General features: G+C 40.1%; 1 protein-coding gene across 9 annotated transcripts in view; it reads left to right on the top strand.

Moving 5' to 3' along the window:
• The window catches only part of CPEB3 (cytoplasmic polyadenylation element binding protein 3), a 92,931-nt gene that overhangs the window by 548 nt on the left and 75,878 nt on the right, over positions 1-16,505 (top strand). For 4 of the 9 annotated variants that reach the window (XM_077350240.1, XM_077350239.1, XM_077350245.1 and 1 more), the window contains one exon: positions 6,442-7,349. In XM_077350240.1, coding sequence (XP_077206355.1) covers positions 6,453-7,349 — 897 coding nt within the window. In that variant the 5' untranslated portion in view covers positions 6,442-6,452. Of the gene's footprint in view, positions 1-4,106; positions 4,267-4,601; positions 4,617-5,487; positions 5,571-5,887; positions 5,909-6,048; positions 6,220-6,441; positions 7,350-16,505 lie in introns of those variants that run through there. The other 5 variants (XM_077350242.1, XM_077350238.1, XM_077350243.1 and 2 more) reach the window with 5 other exon arrangements.

Raw genomic sequence — 16,505 nt, 5'->3', positions numbered from 1 at the left:
CCCTGCAAGAGAGTCCACTTTTCATCTCCCACCCACGCGGAGCCGACCAACAGAAATTGGTTCCCCTCGTTGTAAGGGTTTTAAGGAGGTGGTTTAGATAATATAATTTGATATATATATGGATTTAAAATATGTCAGGACTGCCTATCCATGTAAACCAGCTACTGTATATCCTTTGTTGCTACCCGCTCTGAGCCAGTTGGGAAGGGCAGGCTATAAAAATAAAGTTGTTGGTATTAAAATATCCTTTTGGTGGAAAGGTGTGGCAGGATCTTTCTTAAGGCGGCTCACTTAAAGTGTGTTTCAGCTGCATACAGTATAATGGTGATATGCCTACCCTTTTTAAAAATATGCCAAACCCAAAGGCAACAAGCAGGGACGTTTTGAGGAGTGACTGGGGTGAATGCGTTCTCATTCAAAGGGTTTGGGGCTTCTCTCCCTTCTCTCCCCCCCCTCCACTCTTTCCTTTTGGGAGCTGTGGCTGTGTTGAAGCTGGAATTTGACCATGGTGCTGTTATATACCTCCAGGTTCCCAGGCACTGAAAAGTTCCAGTGAACAACCTCTTAAAGGGTTTATTTTTCTACTGTGAAGGGTGCATTCTGGCAATTGAAGAGGGTTTAAAAAAAAATTCACCAGAAGCTGGCTAACCTACCTTGCAAAATTGTTTTAAAGTGGAAGAGGGGAGAACATTGTTGTCAGCCTCTGATGTGGAGATATACTGTTTGTTGACTAATTCACTCTAAGCCCACTCAAGCAGGAGAGCTTTGCCCATTACTTAGGGGTGATGGTCAGTGCTAATTTAAGTAGGCATCTTTTAACTTAGAGCAGTGGTCAACAACACCCGGTCCGGGGACTGGGACCGGTCCTCCTCATCCTCCTCCCCAGCTGCTGCCTCGGGGACTGCCCTGCCACTCACCTTTGGTGCTCTCCGGTGGCCGCCATGGCTGGGGCTCCCCCTCAACGTGGCATTGCACAGCTGCTGCTGGCAGCGCCCCCAATGGGAAGCGGGAAGTCAGGGGTACCAGTGGGAAAGCAAGTGGAGCAGGGGCTCAGGTGGCAGCAGCAACATCCCTCTGCAAAAGACTACTCCCCCTCGGGCCTCAGTAAAATTCTCAAGTATTGACTGGTCTCTGGTGATAAAAAGGTTGGGGACCACTGACAGAGTACCTGTTAAAGCAGCATATTTTTCTAATGAACTTAACCAAAAAACTAGAATGCCCATCTTTTATGTATAAAGAGAAGTTTACAATGGCATCATAGATATAACCAACTATTTATCATTGATGAACAATAGTTATCCCACCCATTTTTTGTAAAATAATTTATACTGTGTTTTCCATTACTATTCAAAGTACTGTAAACTGCCAATACAGCACCATGTAGCAGCAAAAGCACTAGCAGTTAGAATTCATACGGTGCTTTTAGTTAACTGACAAGTATTAGAACTCTTGTAGAATTCACTTCCTTGTTGTATATATAATAGCTCTGGGAATCATGAGAGTGGTAAAAACATGCCGTAACAGAATACTATTGATTCTAATGTATGTGGTGATTTTCAGTATTTGATGCTTGGTCATTCGTTTCATTGGTTTTCTCTTTAACTGTGTCTTCAGCATATTAATATTCAGGATGCCATGCTGCAACACAGAGATTTCATGTAGGCCTCTAATATCAAGGTCAGCTAAGTAAAAAGGAGGGTAGCTATGATCCTTTTTGTTCTTCCCAAATCTTTTAGTTGTCTTCTTCCTGCAGTGCCAGTTCTAGGCTTTAGAGGTGTGTTTGGGCAAGACATAGTCAGTCACTTTAAGCTGAAAGAGGTGGAGCAAGCTGAGAATTTTCTCACATTTCCTCCTACCTCCTTGGGTGCTCTATGTAAAGTGAGACTATCGAGACAATGGGCCTTTTGCTGGTCAGGCTGCCTGGCCCAGCCTGGAGCCAGCTCTGTCTATCTGCAGCAGGAGAAATGATGTCTTGTTTGCTGTGTCAGGAAGGGGAGGAGGAGGATGGATGAAAGGATCTGGGAAGGAATAAGACTAGGCATTGGCTACTTCATCTCCTTTTCAACAAATACTGTTTTCAGAAATGGCAAACTCCAAAAATAATATTTTAGATCCTAAATATACAGCTATACTCTGTACTACAAAGGCCTACACTCTATGGCTTTCATCAGCTACTTAAGTTTTTAGTAATATTTATGATACATTCCTATTTTATATCACACCATCCCCAAGATTAGAAATGCATACAGACAATTCATTTGGTATTTGGGCGGTGTCTAACTTACCTGTGATCACTTCCTGATGCCTAAAATATACTGACCCAGATACTTGTGGCCTTTTTTTTCTATTATTAACAAATCTTCTTTATCATAATTAGTATATGGTTAAACACGTTTCCTTTTGGGATATTTTAAGTACTGCTAATTTATGCATAATTTACATTTTATTTTCTCATAGCCTAGTCTCTGGCCTTACATCCTCTGGGAAAGCAAGCCACAATCCTGTGTATGTTTACCTGAAACTTCTACTGAATTCAAAGGAACATGTTTCTGACATGTAGTTTAGGTTGTTGGAGTGTTATAGAATTCATGATTGAGACCTGTGATAGCAAAACTTGGTTGTTTACATAATAACTTCTTGCATATTTTTAACTGTGCACTTTGTGTTACTTAAAATTAAAAATCTCAGGTCCTTGTCACCCCCAAGGATTCTCTCAAGTGCAGTGCTTATTGCTTCCTTCAGTAATTAAAAGCCATTACCTTTTCCTTCCCTTTGTTATATAACTAATTTAATATGGGAAAATGTACAGAGCTCCACGTAACTTATCTTATGAAACCCATTCAATTCCATTATTGATCATAATATAGAAAGACAGCTAATTAAAGTGATTTGTAGTAAAGATTGGTTACTCAAACTGAGTTAATAACATTTGTTCTGTGGTTAGTTGAAGAGGAATCCTTAGGGGACAGAAAAGGAACTTTGACCTTCATTTTGAAAAAAACAAAGCTTATTTCATTTTTAAAGTGTTTACTACGTTGTATTACTTTAATTCATCTTTGCCAAGATGATTTCCAAATATAGATGCTATTAAATGTTTTAATAAATAGCTGGCTCTGTCATTTTAATACTAATATACTCTGACCAAATATATGTGGAACATCTTTCCTACAACTAAGAACTAGACTATAACAGGCTGAGTCCCTAAGAGGAATCTCAGGAAGAGGGAACAATTTGAAAATCCCACCCCACCTTCCAAAGTTTCCCCTCCTGGATTCTCTTTAAGCTCTCAGGGGTGTGAGCAGGGTCATTTCTCTTCCTGCTCCCTCCTTCTTTTAACTCCACTGAATTTCCCTCAAGCCGCAATAAAGCTATGTTTTGAGGTCTGCTTCTTTTTCTTTTGGTTAATTTATGAAGTAATGTGGTTCTGCATGCCATATCACCGTATGTAGAAACCCCATAGGTTTTTCAGCTGCCATTGCCTATCTGAACAACCTCCATTTTTGTGACTCCACAAATCTCAGCTTGCTTAGATGGAAAACAGGGATAAGTAATTGTTGTAAACCAAGACAGATTTTTAAAAAAATCAAAATTAATATGGAGAGATAAATATCTTTGTTAATATTAGGAGGTGAACACTAGGAAATAGGCATGCTTTGCTTGTAAAATTCCTCAGGGGCATATTGCTGGCCAGCGTTGGTGATACAGTTTGGTGTTAGATTTGAATATTTGAGCTTGATTCTCCAGGGCAATTGAGGGTGTATGCCCACCCTTTTAAATGAAATAAACTTAAATTGCTACTTCAGAGCAGGCATCATAATTACTTGTTTTGTGTGACTATTCTGTTCGGTTTCCATGAGTAAAATCGCTAAAAAAAACAACAACTAAGAACCTGTAGTGATTTAATCCATCGGCAACCTAAGATCAAACAGACCCATGACGACGCTTGCTTCCAAAACTACCTGCTAGACTAGTTTCCTTTCTTGAAGAGCGAGTAAATGGCTTTTAGCTGCATGACTCTCTAGCTGCAGTCGCTCCCTCTTGTTTAGCCTGTATTTGTGCTTTGAACACGGGTTTCCCAGCCTGCCTCTGCTTAAGAAAAGACTCCAATGCCCACAATTCCGTGGGCGTACATGCGCCTTGAGCTTACAGTTGTCAAAGTGCTCTTGCCTGAGCAGTCCCTATTTGCCGTATTACCAAACCTGAAAGAAGGAAATAGACACACTGTCCCTTCCCTTTATTGATCTTTAAATACAGAATACTCAAAAGGTAACTGTTCTTAGTAATTCTGCCTTGGTTACGTGGGTTACTGCATGCAAACTAAGTATTATTGTTACGGGGATGTTACTTTAGACTGGAACAAATACATACACGGAAGGGGGGGGAGGATCAAGAGGCGCCGTATAGCCCGGTAGTAGATTCATGGCTGTCTAGATTTTCATACAAACATCATGTTTTTCTCCGAAGAGTTTGACCTTGACAAGAGGGGTGGGATTTGTCGTGAAATCTTACGTATAAATGATAATGTAAAAAAACAAAACACCCCAAACCCGTTTCCAGGTAATGCCTCAACAATGAAGTTCACAAACGTATCTAAACCAACAGCGATTGCCCGATGAGTTAGTAGCTACAGCTACCTAATATATTTGGAGGATTGGTTTTAATGTTGATATTGGTGTGCCTAAACCTAAATGGGTTGTTTAAAAGAGGGACGGCAAGTTGCTTGGTTTTTTTGCTTATCTCTTTTGCATTTGTGTTGCCTGCCCTCGCTGTGGCGATGACTTTGCTGGGGGTGTATCTAGTGGAAAACTACACAAAGCCGGTACTGTTCTGGTTTGCTGCAGTGCTGCTTTAAACAGCTTTGAAAGGTTTCTCTCGCTTCCCGCCCCCCCCCCCAGCAGCAGCAGAGCTGCGTGCCACAGATGCGCTAGTTTGCTCCTTTTGGGATTAGGAATTTAGCGTTATACTGTCTGTGTATTCACGTTCCCAAATCCAAATTTTTCAAGATCGTGTGCCTAAAGAAGCTATCTAGAACGTAACCTAGCAAACTTCCTTGCTGGGATATATTGTTGCTATCAATCAACGCTGTAGAAGGCATATGCCCGCCCCGGTCTTAGTTTTATGAATTTAGTATGTGGGAGAAAGGCAATTGTCATTTCACAATCCTCAATGCTCTTAAAGTAGCTGCTGTTTTAATATCTGAGTTACTTTGTTGCTGCAGACCCTTATTAATGAAGGGAAAGTGATTTGAATACGATTGTGTGTGTGTCAGGGAGATTCGCCATTGGAGTCGCAATATTTAGAAAATGCCTTTTGTTGAAATAAATCTTGCTAATTTATGCCTCCGGTTAGCGCCTGAGCGGGACGACTGCCTTTTGTTTGGCCTATTTAACTGTATCCGCGCGAGTCTTCCTTAGGCTTCCTTCTTGCTGCTTGGGAGCAAGTGAATTCTCGTATTTTTATCTCGCCCTATTTTTGTCTGCTGCCTCGTGATTATCTTGCCCCTTTCATTTTAATTAGTCTCGTATGGCTCCGTGTGGAAAAAGCTGCTGTAGGCTGCCTACAGGGAAACGGTAGGGGCTGAATACTTATGCCAGCGTTATGCGGGGCTCAGGACGCCGGTAGATTTGGACCCCGATTAATTTTTGCCGGTTTGTTTCCCGAATGATTAAATGCCGTGTCTGAAAGAGCACGAGATAAGCAACTGGGAAATGTTTGCGCGAAAGGGCTGCTTTTCGCGAAAGAATGGCGAAAGGGGAGGGGGGAAGCTTAAGGCTGTTTAATGAGGCAAAACTGCACCCTGCGATTTGTACAGGACGGGCTTTTTCCCTGAGTCGCTTCCAAAGACGAGCGTGAGACGGAGGCTTTGAGAGCGTCATTCTGAGCTGTTTGCCACTGTTTGGCCGAACCGGTTTGTTGATTAAGCAAAATAGGCTGCCGGCGCCTTTAAAAGTCTATTCATAGGAAAGGGGGTGGGGGAAGAGTTAAAGGCTGCTGTCTTTTTAACCTTGCTGAAGGACGCAGCAGTATTTATTGACGTATGCAAATAACAGGGGAGGAGGAGGGTGCCCGGAAAAACAGGAACCAGAATCAGTTTCTCATTGAAGGGCGAGAGCTCTTAGTTCCGGTGTAAAAGAAAGAGACGTGGCGAAATTGGTGTATATCTCTGCCCTACAAGCACATCTTTCTTTTACATTGAAGGGGACCAAGGCATCAAAAAGGGTGAAGCATCTTCAAATGTATTTTTAGAGGTGGCGTGGAGCGATCACACCGATTCAAACAGCTTACTCGGGAGGGGGGGGGATTACGTATTTGCCTTGCCTTGCAACTTGCGGCAGTATTATACTAGCAGTAGAATTCTAGTGAGCGGCAGAAGGCTAAAGCGGCTGTATGAATGTTAACAGTCTGTCTTTGTGGGTTTTCTTTCCTTCCCTCTCGTTTCAGCTGCACAAACCATGCAGGATGATTTACTGATGGACAAAAGCAAAGCCCAGCCCCAGCAGCAGCAGCAGCAGCGGCAGCAGCAGCAAGATTCAACCGCAGCAGAAGCCCCCTCTACACCCATCACTTCAGAGACACCCAAGCGGGAGGACAGCAACCCAGTGACTAGCATCGGCTCAACAGCTCCTGCCCAAAATAGCAAGGAAAAGATGCAGATGGAGTCCCCCATCTTGCCAGGCTTAAGTTTCCACCAGCCTCAGCAGGAACCTACAGCCGGCACCTCCTTGTCTCCCTCCTTCGGAAGCACCTGGTCCACTGGAACCACAAATGCAGTGGATGATAGCTTTTTCCAAGGGATTACCCCAGTTAATGGGACAATGCTTTTCCAGAATTTCCCTCACCATGTAAATCCTGTTTTTGGAGGCACTTTCTCCCCTCAGATTGGCCTAGCTCAGACTCAGCACCACCAACAGCAACAACAGCAGCAAGCCCAACAGCAGCAGCAGAGGAGATCCCCGGTTAGCCCTAACCAGGCAACTTTTGCCCAGAGAAATGCCGCTTACAGCCATCAGCCCATCATGACCAGCAAACCTTCCTCCTCTTCAGCCTCCACCTCTTCCCCCTCCAGTTGGAATAACCACCAAAATGCAGCCTGGAGCACACCTTCTAATCCTTGGGGTGGGCTGCAAGCTGGCAGGGACCCTCGAAGGGCAGTAGGTGTGGGAGTTGGGGTGGGGGTTGGAGTTGGGGTACCATCCCCACTCAATCCCATTTCCCCTCTGAAAAAGCCCTTCTCCAGCAACGTCATTGCTCCACCAAAATTCCCAAGGGCTGCTCCCCTCACCCCCAAATCCTGGGTAGAAGACAACGCCTTCAGGACAGATAATGGCAACAATCTGTTGCCTTTTCAGGTAAAGTGTTTTTATTTAATGCAAAAGGTTGAAGGGAGGGATGGGTACAGACTTCAGTATTTGTGCTATAATTAAATTCTAGCTAAAACCAAATGTTACCTTGCCATTCCAGTTCATGCCTGTATTAGTTGCCCAATTTCCCTGAAATCATTCATGTTGGTTTTGGTGAACATTTATTCACATATGTTGTGTCCCGTGGTGTTTGCAGGCTTCTTGTTCCCCCTTAAATCTGGTGTAGAAAGAATAATTGCTGCTGGATTACGCCTTTCTCTCAATATCCTTCACTGCTTGTATGCTTTATGCATTATTATGTATACATTTTGATTGGTACAGAATTCCTAAAATATTTCATAATATAGCAGCATTATGGATCCATTAAAGCAGCTGACTTAAAATCTTGAACTAAATGGCTGGCTGACTAAAGCCATGGACACTTGAGGAATTCAGTTAATTACCTTTTCCGCATGAAAGGGCTAAACCTTTTTTCTTTAAAGGGCTGTACTTGCTAATGCAAAGAAATGAAGTTCAACAGGATTGTGTTTGCAAAATCAGGCACATGAATGCAAATAAAATGCTGAAGTGTAATCATGATACAGTCTGTGTTTAGGGTGTGGATACAAATATATTCAGGAGGAGTTTTGGGTGTGTGTTGAAAGCCTTTAGTATCAGTCTCTTTCAATAAGGACATTTATAATGACAGCAACAACATTAAGAAAAGCAGAGGAGATATTTTGTGGGGAGAAAAATTTATATTTTATAGATTATTAGAGGAAGGATACAATAGGACACGACCTTCACAGCCATATTGCAATGGAGCCTATTTCCTAGCTACATAAGCCCTGAAATATTTAAAGCTGCAGTGGCCTTCACTGGTTTTGTTATCTAAGATGTCAGGGCAGATCAGTTGCAATGACTGAAACTGGGAAAATAGAAGCTCTGAAATTTTAATGTAGAGTGGAACTTGTCTTGGTGTTAAATGCCTCCTTGGTTGAATAAATTTTCGGGTGCACTTTACCTTTTAGCCTATATCATTATGATCTGTAAATATAAACACCATTTTTGGTTTTGGGTGCTATAACGATCATTTCTAAATATATAAATTAGAATATTTTCCCAAGTGTAGTGGAATTGTCTTTATTTTCTGGTTTTTAAAAAACACTCACACCCCAAAGCAGAAACTGCCATAGCTTATTAAATGTGTGCCATCAGTAATATAAATCTTATGTATAATATAAATCACCATTTTGTGGTGTAGTAAATCTCTCTCAGGTATTTAGAATGCTGTTTCCTTCTGTTCAAGCAAAAGGGTTAGACTATGCCTTCAAACGTAATTTTGCTGCTTCATTCTGTTTAAAGGGAGAGTTGCTAATTTCCCATTGGTTCTTCTGTACAGAAGGAGGAGCAGAGTTTACTCATCTGTCAGTCAGCCTCTGCAGCCGAAAAGCCAAGGGGGATGGGTACATATAAGAGACAGACTTCTCTTGAGCCATTACAGCTTTGCTGATTCTGCTGCATTATTGCGTTCCATTAAGTATGAAGGATAATTTGCCTCTAGCAATATATAGGTTACCCTATTGGTAGTTGGTAGCATAGATTTCAGGTTATGATCTGTAAAAGCCCAATGAACTATGGTTCTCTAGGTAGGGTTTTGGGATGACTTACAGAGTTCTTGACATCGAACTCTAGTTTCAGAGTTCACTGGAGGTAAGCCCTGATGACTAAACATGAATAAAATTAATGAACATTTGTAGCACAGATAAAAACAGAAATGATAATGATGGGATCATTGCCTCGATGAACTAGCACTAATATAGGAACACGAAATGGCACAAATGTTGGTTTTGCATTGCTGCTTAATATTTTCACGAAATAAACAAATTAGGCAGTTTGGTGTTGAATGTTGTTTGCTTCTTCTTGTATTACCTTGGAGGAGGGAATAACTGGTTAATACGTAGGTAGACCTGAATGGAGATATTGAAGAAGCAATTTTTTATTTAATAATCATCGCCATCCTTGCACGTGATCATAAAAAGGGTGTGTGAGATGAATGGTGGAATACTGAAAGGTTGCTTCTATAATTCTACCACATCACTCCACAAAACAAATGTGGTCCAGAATCCAATAGCAAACCAAGCAATGCTAACTGGGAAAAGGTCTTGAATCCTTTTTTTTTGTCTAGATATTTTCATGATGGCATTCCGTGTGGTGTAGTGAATAGAGAGTTAAACTAGGATCTAGGGAGTGAGGATTAGATTCCAACTCCACCATGAATGCTTATTGAGTGACCTTGTACCAGTCACACTTGTTCAAACTAACCTACCTCACAGGGTTGTTGTGAGTATATATTGGAGGAGAGAAGACCTATGTAAGCTATCTTGGGTCCCCATTAGGGGACTGGAAAGATAAAATTACAGTCTCAGTGTATACAAAACATTTGATAGTGACAGCTGCCAGAATTGAGAAGAAACCTTTTTTCTATTTCGTCAGTATGATATAGCTGCTTACTTCTCTGAATGAATGTTAAGCTGTTGTTTATAATACCCTTTAAAGCTGTGTTTATATTTCCCAGTTAAATATTACAACATTTATGTCATCAAGCATCCCACTTGGTTTAAAGGTTGTCTTGTAGGACAACATTCTTTCCATTCTTCTAATTAGAATCCTGCTTTCAATTGTTACATGGCTGTCATAGGGCTTGGGGACTTTTATATTAGTGTTGCTGTTGGGGGAAGTGTTTATTTTTCTTATTTACTTTATATGTTTCTGAAGACTATTGCATCTGCTAGCTTTTTATTTAATACAGTGAGCTGTTAATTTTTTTCTGGTTTATGTACACATCGTGCCCCTTGAATTAATGCCACAAGGGAGCAATTCCTAAATGTTGAGTGCAAATTAGGGGCATACAACAATTATGAGTGAAAGCTTAATTTCAATAATGTTAGTGACTGATCTTTAGTGACTATATAGTTATATATATAATTTAAAATACAGTGTTAAATTCCTTGAGGTATGATGCTATTTAATCCTGTACTGGTAGATGCAAGTATTTTACCATATGTTGCACTGTATGAGCTTCCAAAGCAGAAATAAGAGGAAGCCATCTTGGCTCTAATAACTTTTCTGCCTGTGCATTGCTGACTAGTGTTTAAAGGTGCTAAGATGGTCCTGTATTATATAATGTGTACGTTATAGTTTAAGTATTTTAGAAGCTTAGCTTTCAGAATTAATAGCTTTTTTTGATATTTTATTCATTCATTTTATGGAAACAAAGTACTGTTCTAGTTGCCTTCAAGCTATGGTTGATTATTGATAATTAAAATACTTTAGTTGGAAAACAAGAGCACAAGTGAAACATTAAGAATGATGGCTTTAACTCTTCTGACATGTTACAATAGCTATGTTTCAGCTTGGTAATAAAGAACCAGATGCTGCTAAAACAGGTCAGCATATGGGAAACTGATGAATGGGTTACACTAAGAGTGCTGGCTGAATAATTTTTCATGTCGCTTAAACTCAAACATAAAATTAATTCCCTGCGATTTGCTACAGTTCATTTGTTGTTGCTAAGACTAGAATATTAATCAATGGATGTAGTAACTATTTAAAATGGTTAGAACTGATGATCATCCAACTTTAATTAAAAAATAAAAAGAATTCAGTCACTACCTTTGTGGGAAAAGTGTTTTGGATAGTGTTACTATGAATCCATTGGCACAGATGTTGATTATACAACTTTTTTTGCTATAACAATAGTCAACTATGATAGCCAACTATAACACCCTTTGTGTTCTCTTCCACAACAGTCCCACATTTGTCAGAGTTGTCCTATACACACCCTCTTCTGTTTAGCTACTGACATACAAGTTATAAACACTTCTAAATCAAGAGAATAATTATACCAGTTCATTTAATATATTTTAAATAGATATCTAATTAAATGGTATGTATTACTCTGCTGTTTTATAGGCAAATTTGAAATAATAGAGTACTATAATTGAATGTTGAAAACCTTTGTGTTTAAACTTGATCTTAAACACAAATTAATATAAGAAAGCTCCCTTAGTATTTTGTCTTACACTTAATTTGCAATTTTAAAAATAAGCCATGAATACCATTTTTCTGACCTTTATTGACCATTTATAACTGAAAAACTAGCTCTTTAGGGTGATTCTTCCACTGGAAAATAGGATTTAGCTGAATAAATGTAGATGATCTGAAAATGTACTATATTTGTAGTGTGTGAATCATTTTTTCAGCACTGAACTGTCACATTTGGCTTTTACAATATGGGGTTTGTATGAAGGCAAGGCAAAAAAGTATTGCTACTAGGGTACCAGTTCATACATGTATAGGTTTATTCCTAATTGAAGAATTTTCTCAAAGGTCAAAGTATGACCATAGGAGATTATTATGAAGAAATTTTAAGGAAACTGAAAAGTATGTTGGTAAGAAAAAGGCCAGGAAAATTGCATCAAGGATTTCCCCCCCCCCCATCATGACAGTGCATCTTTGAGGATAGCAAGGGCATTGTATTAGGAAACCTTGCCCCATCAAACCTGCAGCCCTGATCTTGCACCTTCAGACTACTTTTTGTCCCCCAAACTCAAAGAACATTTAAAGGAACACAATTTGAGTCCCTCAAGGATGCCCAAACTGCTGTTTTGACATGGTATAAATCCAAGAGTGCAGAATTCTTCAGGGAAGGGTCAGAAAGATTGAAACATAGAAGTGTAGTGTCCTACTGGATGGAGGATATGTCAAGAAACAATAGCTTCACATCATGATTATTTTTGTTTAATAAAGGTTTCTATGATTTGGTGGCAATACTTTTTGACTTACCCTACATTTACCGCAGTGCAACTGCTTCCATTGAACTAAGAAAAAGAGATAATCTCTGCTGTAATGTTGAAGGATAGTAATGTGACTTGTACATTAATATTGAAGCATATATTCCCTTGCTGGCAATAACTGTCTTACATTTTAAAAACAGAATTCACCCGTTTTGTTTATAGTTAAGTCAGAAATCACAAGAGCTATATCTGTTCAGTGATTGACAGTGCAATCCTGTCAACATGATCTTGGAAGTAAGCAGCACTGAATAAAGTGGGCTTCACTTCTAAGAGCAGTTTAAGATTACTTCCTGCATAGCAGCTCAACTGTATGTACTTGGATAATACAGTTAAGTGTGGAATTAAGTAGACCTTTGTAGAATTAATGTAAAATTCTACTGCAGCGGAATAAACTCTGACAAATAAGCCCAGAATACAGGAAACAAGGAAGTGTCATTGTCATCACTGTAGAGCTACTGAAAAAGAGCATTTCTGGTTTCCCGCATACTACGGATCACTGCTGTATTAACTAGCACTTTATTTATCTCCGGAACACCTAGCCACAGTGATCCATGTGACGGTCACCTCTAGGCTGGACTTCTGCAACTCGCTCTACGCAGGTCTGCCCTTGACTTTGATCCGGAAACTACAACTAGTCCAGAATGCAGCCACCAGGGTCCTCACAGCAACACCTCAGAGGTCCCACATTCAGCCCATACTCCAGCAGCTGCGCTGGTTTCCAGTTGAATTCCGGATCAGACTTAAGGTTCTGGTTATCACCTTCAAGGCCCAGTGTACCTGAGGGATTGCCTCTCTGCTTACACCCCCCAAAGACCCTTACGCTGTAGTAATTCCAACTTCCTGGTGATCCCTGGCCCCAGGGAAACTTGCTTGGCCTCAACCAGGGCCAGAGCTTTCTCCATCCTGACCCCTACCTGGTGGAACAAACTCCCAGAAGAGATCAGGGCCCTGACGGAATTTAAACAGTTCCGCAGGGCCTGCAAAAGGGAGCTCCTGCACCAGGCATTTGGTGGAGGTCGATCTGCACAATCACTTCCCAAGGGCCCTCCTCCTGAGCCCCCCTCCTATGGAACCCACTGCCATTTCGCCCAACCCACTGGGCTATCAGTATGAATTACTTTAATGTTTAATCTTTCTACAGTTGCTTGTTGTTTCACTTCATTATTGTTAATCTAAGTTATCTGTATTGTTTCTGTTCTGTTTTATGTGAACAGCCTTGAGCTTTCGGGGAGGGCGGTATACAAATATAATAAATAAATATAATAAATAAATACTCATGTTAACTATTCATGTACTTTGAATTATAAATTATGAGATCTGATAAAATTGATTAACTGCTGACTTTGATAAAACTTAACATTGTAAGTTTATTGCAGACTTGTGAATAAGGTTATCATAGGGAAAATGTACTCTGGTTAAGTCACTGCTGTCATTTTGCATCATCATGATTCTTCATATGTCACTCATCTTTGTCCTTCCCATTGCATTCTCTCCTACAGTGATGTCCTTCTCAGCCATATGCCATTATAATTTTTATAAAGTCAACATTAAATTAGCTGTTGTTGCTTATAAAACTTGGTTGTCAGCCTGGTTAACAGAATTCTAGAGTACCCATGTTCCAAAGGCAACCAACACAACTAAAAATGTTTTGTTGTATTGTGCCCAGTTAAACATTTTCTCCATCTAGCCGCCAAAAATATAAGAATTGTCTTACTTGGGTCCGACCAAAATCCATCTGCATGTTGCATTCTGTTTCCATACGTAGCTGCCCAGATGCCTTTGGGTACTCACAAGCGGGCTTGAAGAAGATGAATTTCATTTTCAGAAGCATGCCATCTCATAAAAGGAAAGCTCTGTTTGGCTGTTAGAATTAATATTAGTTGATTGTCTTTATTTTGTTTATGTTCCTTTAAGAAAAAATATCTAAGGCCGTGATTATTTCCACATCTTATGGTAAGAAATTCTATAATTTGAGTAACCTTGAGAGAAACCAGTGAGAAAGTGAAAGAAATCAGGAAACGGCCTAAGGAAGAAAGTGTTATGTACAATGGATAACCTCTCAGCTATACTTATGTTAACTGGGTGTACACATGATCAGCTCTTTACAGAAATATAAATGCTTGATACAGTTTTTAAACTTTATCTTCATTCTTCTAGAATATTTTTCTGTGACTCATTTTTGTACGTAGGTTTGAATGTTTTAACTAGAATGTGAGCAGATTAAATGTTCATAGATGCCAGAACAATTGCTTTTATGTATGAGGTAAGGGGGGAAATCCACCACTAACATGGTTAGTTTAAATATAAACTCTCAAGAAACAGGTGTATTTTTCTTCTGAGAGCTTCTATTAAAGGAGGACTGTTCGGATTACTCCTGAGTGATCTAGAATTGGCTTTTCTGGGAACGTTTTTAATATATTCAACTAAAACTGAAGCAATAAACTTCTGGCCCCTTTTTTTTTTTTGGAAATGTAACATACTAATTCTAGTGTTAGTTGTCCTAGCACATTGTAAGTGATAATTTCCATTGTGTCCTTCACCAAGGTGTTGACTGCAGAAAGGAAGAGTAATCTTTTTGGCTTACAGAACGATATCAACATACCAGCTTTTCTTTGGTAACGTTGCCTTAAACAGGGATTATGTAATTGTTTTGCTTCAGTGCAAAGAGTCTGGAGTGCTAGTATAGATAGGTGGTGCCTCTCTGTGATAAACAGAAAACTTGCTTTCACTTGCTCAGCTGTTCAGACCTCCCTCTGAAACAATGTAGAAAGATCTTGGGGCACCAAGAGGGTGATCTGAGGCAAACAAATTGGCTAAATCCATATTAGGAAGCACAAATGTTCAGGGTTAGCTCCCACATCAGGGCTAAACTAGATATGCTACTGGCTAATTTGTATGCTTCGGACTATGGTACAGTGACATGAAATGTGCCTATTGTGTTCACTTGCAATGTGTGTGTTACAACTGACTTATTTTGCATAGTTTGTCTTCCAATATCTGTTTTCTCTTGAGTGAACACAGATATTGAAAGTGTCTAGTCGAGAGAAAAATGCTTGAGAGAAAGGGACAACACACAGTAAGCAACTCAGTGGAGTACTGTTCTGCCCTCCTTATCCACACACCCCTTTTGCTTTTTAAATTGGAGCCCCTCTTTCTTTGTGCATAATACTCCAAAACCTTTGCTCACGGAGCCTGCTTGCTTGATATATTCTTCTCCCGCTTAGAGTCCGGAGGACACCTGCAATGCATGTGATTTTGCTTCTGTCCTGTACAGAGGGCTGCCAACACCATGTTGGGAAATTCTTAGAGATAAGGGAACTGTGCTTGGGGAGGGCAGAGTTTGGGGAGAGAGCTCAGTGGGGATGTGATGCCATACAGCTTGCCTTTTGAAGGTGTCATTTTCAACAATGGGGCTGATCTCTGTAGTCTGGAGATCAGCTATAATTCCAGGAGAACTCCAGGCCCTGCCTTGAGAATGGCAACCCTATTGGCACTTGCCAGGAACAAGATTGGTATAGAATTTGTTTGAAAAAAGAGGTGATAGTTACTTGGCTGGTTTTTCTGTGAGGTAGCAAGTGTTTGTTGGTAGGTAGTTTGTAAATATTTATACTTTATTAGCACAGATGGTTTAGCTATGGTAGTTAACATAGCATAGCCTTTATTGGCATATATAGCAAAGGCAGTTGAAGTCTGTAAAGGGCAAGTATGAGGTCACTCAAACAAGTTCTGGAAATGATCCACTGGAGTGTCTTCAGAACGATCTGTTACGGTATTTCAGGCACATGGAGCAGTGCTGGCTTTGCAGTGGCAGAAGACCATTAGGGAAGGCGGGGGTCCTACTTTGTTCCCATTGTGCATCCTATACATCTGGGAAGAAGAGCCACTGAAATCTTATTGATATGGTTCTGCATGGGCACAACTTCCTAGGTCAGCTGGGTACTGTAGTTCCTACACATAGTTAGGTTTATGGATTTTGATGCTATGCAGCTACAGCAGTTATTTGTTTTTGCCAATAAAATGGTTGATAAATTGGTTAGTATAAAATCCATTTTGTTTGAGCTGTGCCATTCCACATTGTACTAATATCATGCCTCAAAACATTTCACTCTCCTCTGGTTTTCTGACTGACCTTATGTAATGGCCATCTTGGGTGTGATTTGTTTTTAATTATTCCCTTTTCTTTGAATATATGATATTTTTAACTAAGTGTGTAAACAGAACAGAAAGTCCTCCTGTTAGCTTTTAAATATCCATTCACAAATCAGAATGCTTGAGCAGATTTTATCAAAAGCATTTTGTTTAGTAC

This window comes from Paroedura picta, chromosome 8 (assembly GCF_049243985.1).
Source record: "Paroedura picta isolate Pp20150507F chromosome 8, Ppicta_v3.0, whole genome shotgun sequence".
Taxonomy (NCBI): Eukaryota; Metazoa; Chordata; class Lepidosauria; order Squamata; family Gekkonidae; genus Paroedura; species Paroedura picta.
Note: the sequence above shows the minus strand (reverse complement) of the source record. Positions and strands in the feature narration are given on the sequence as shown.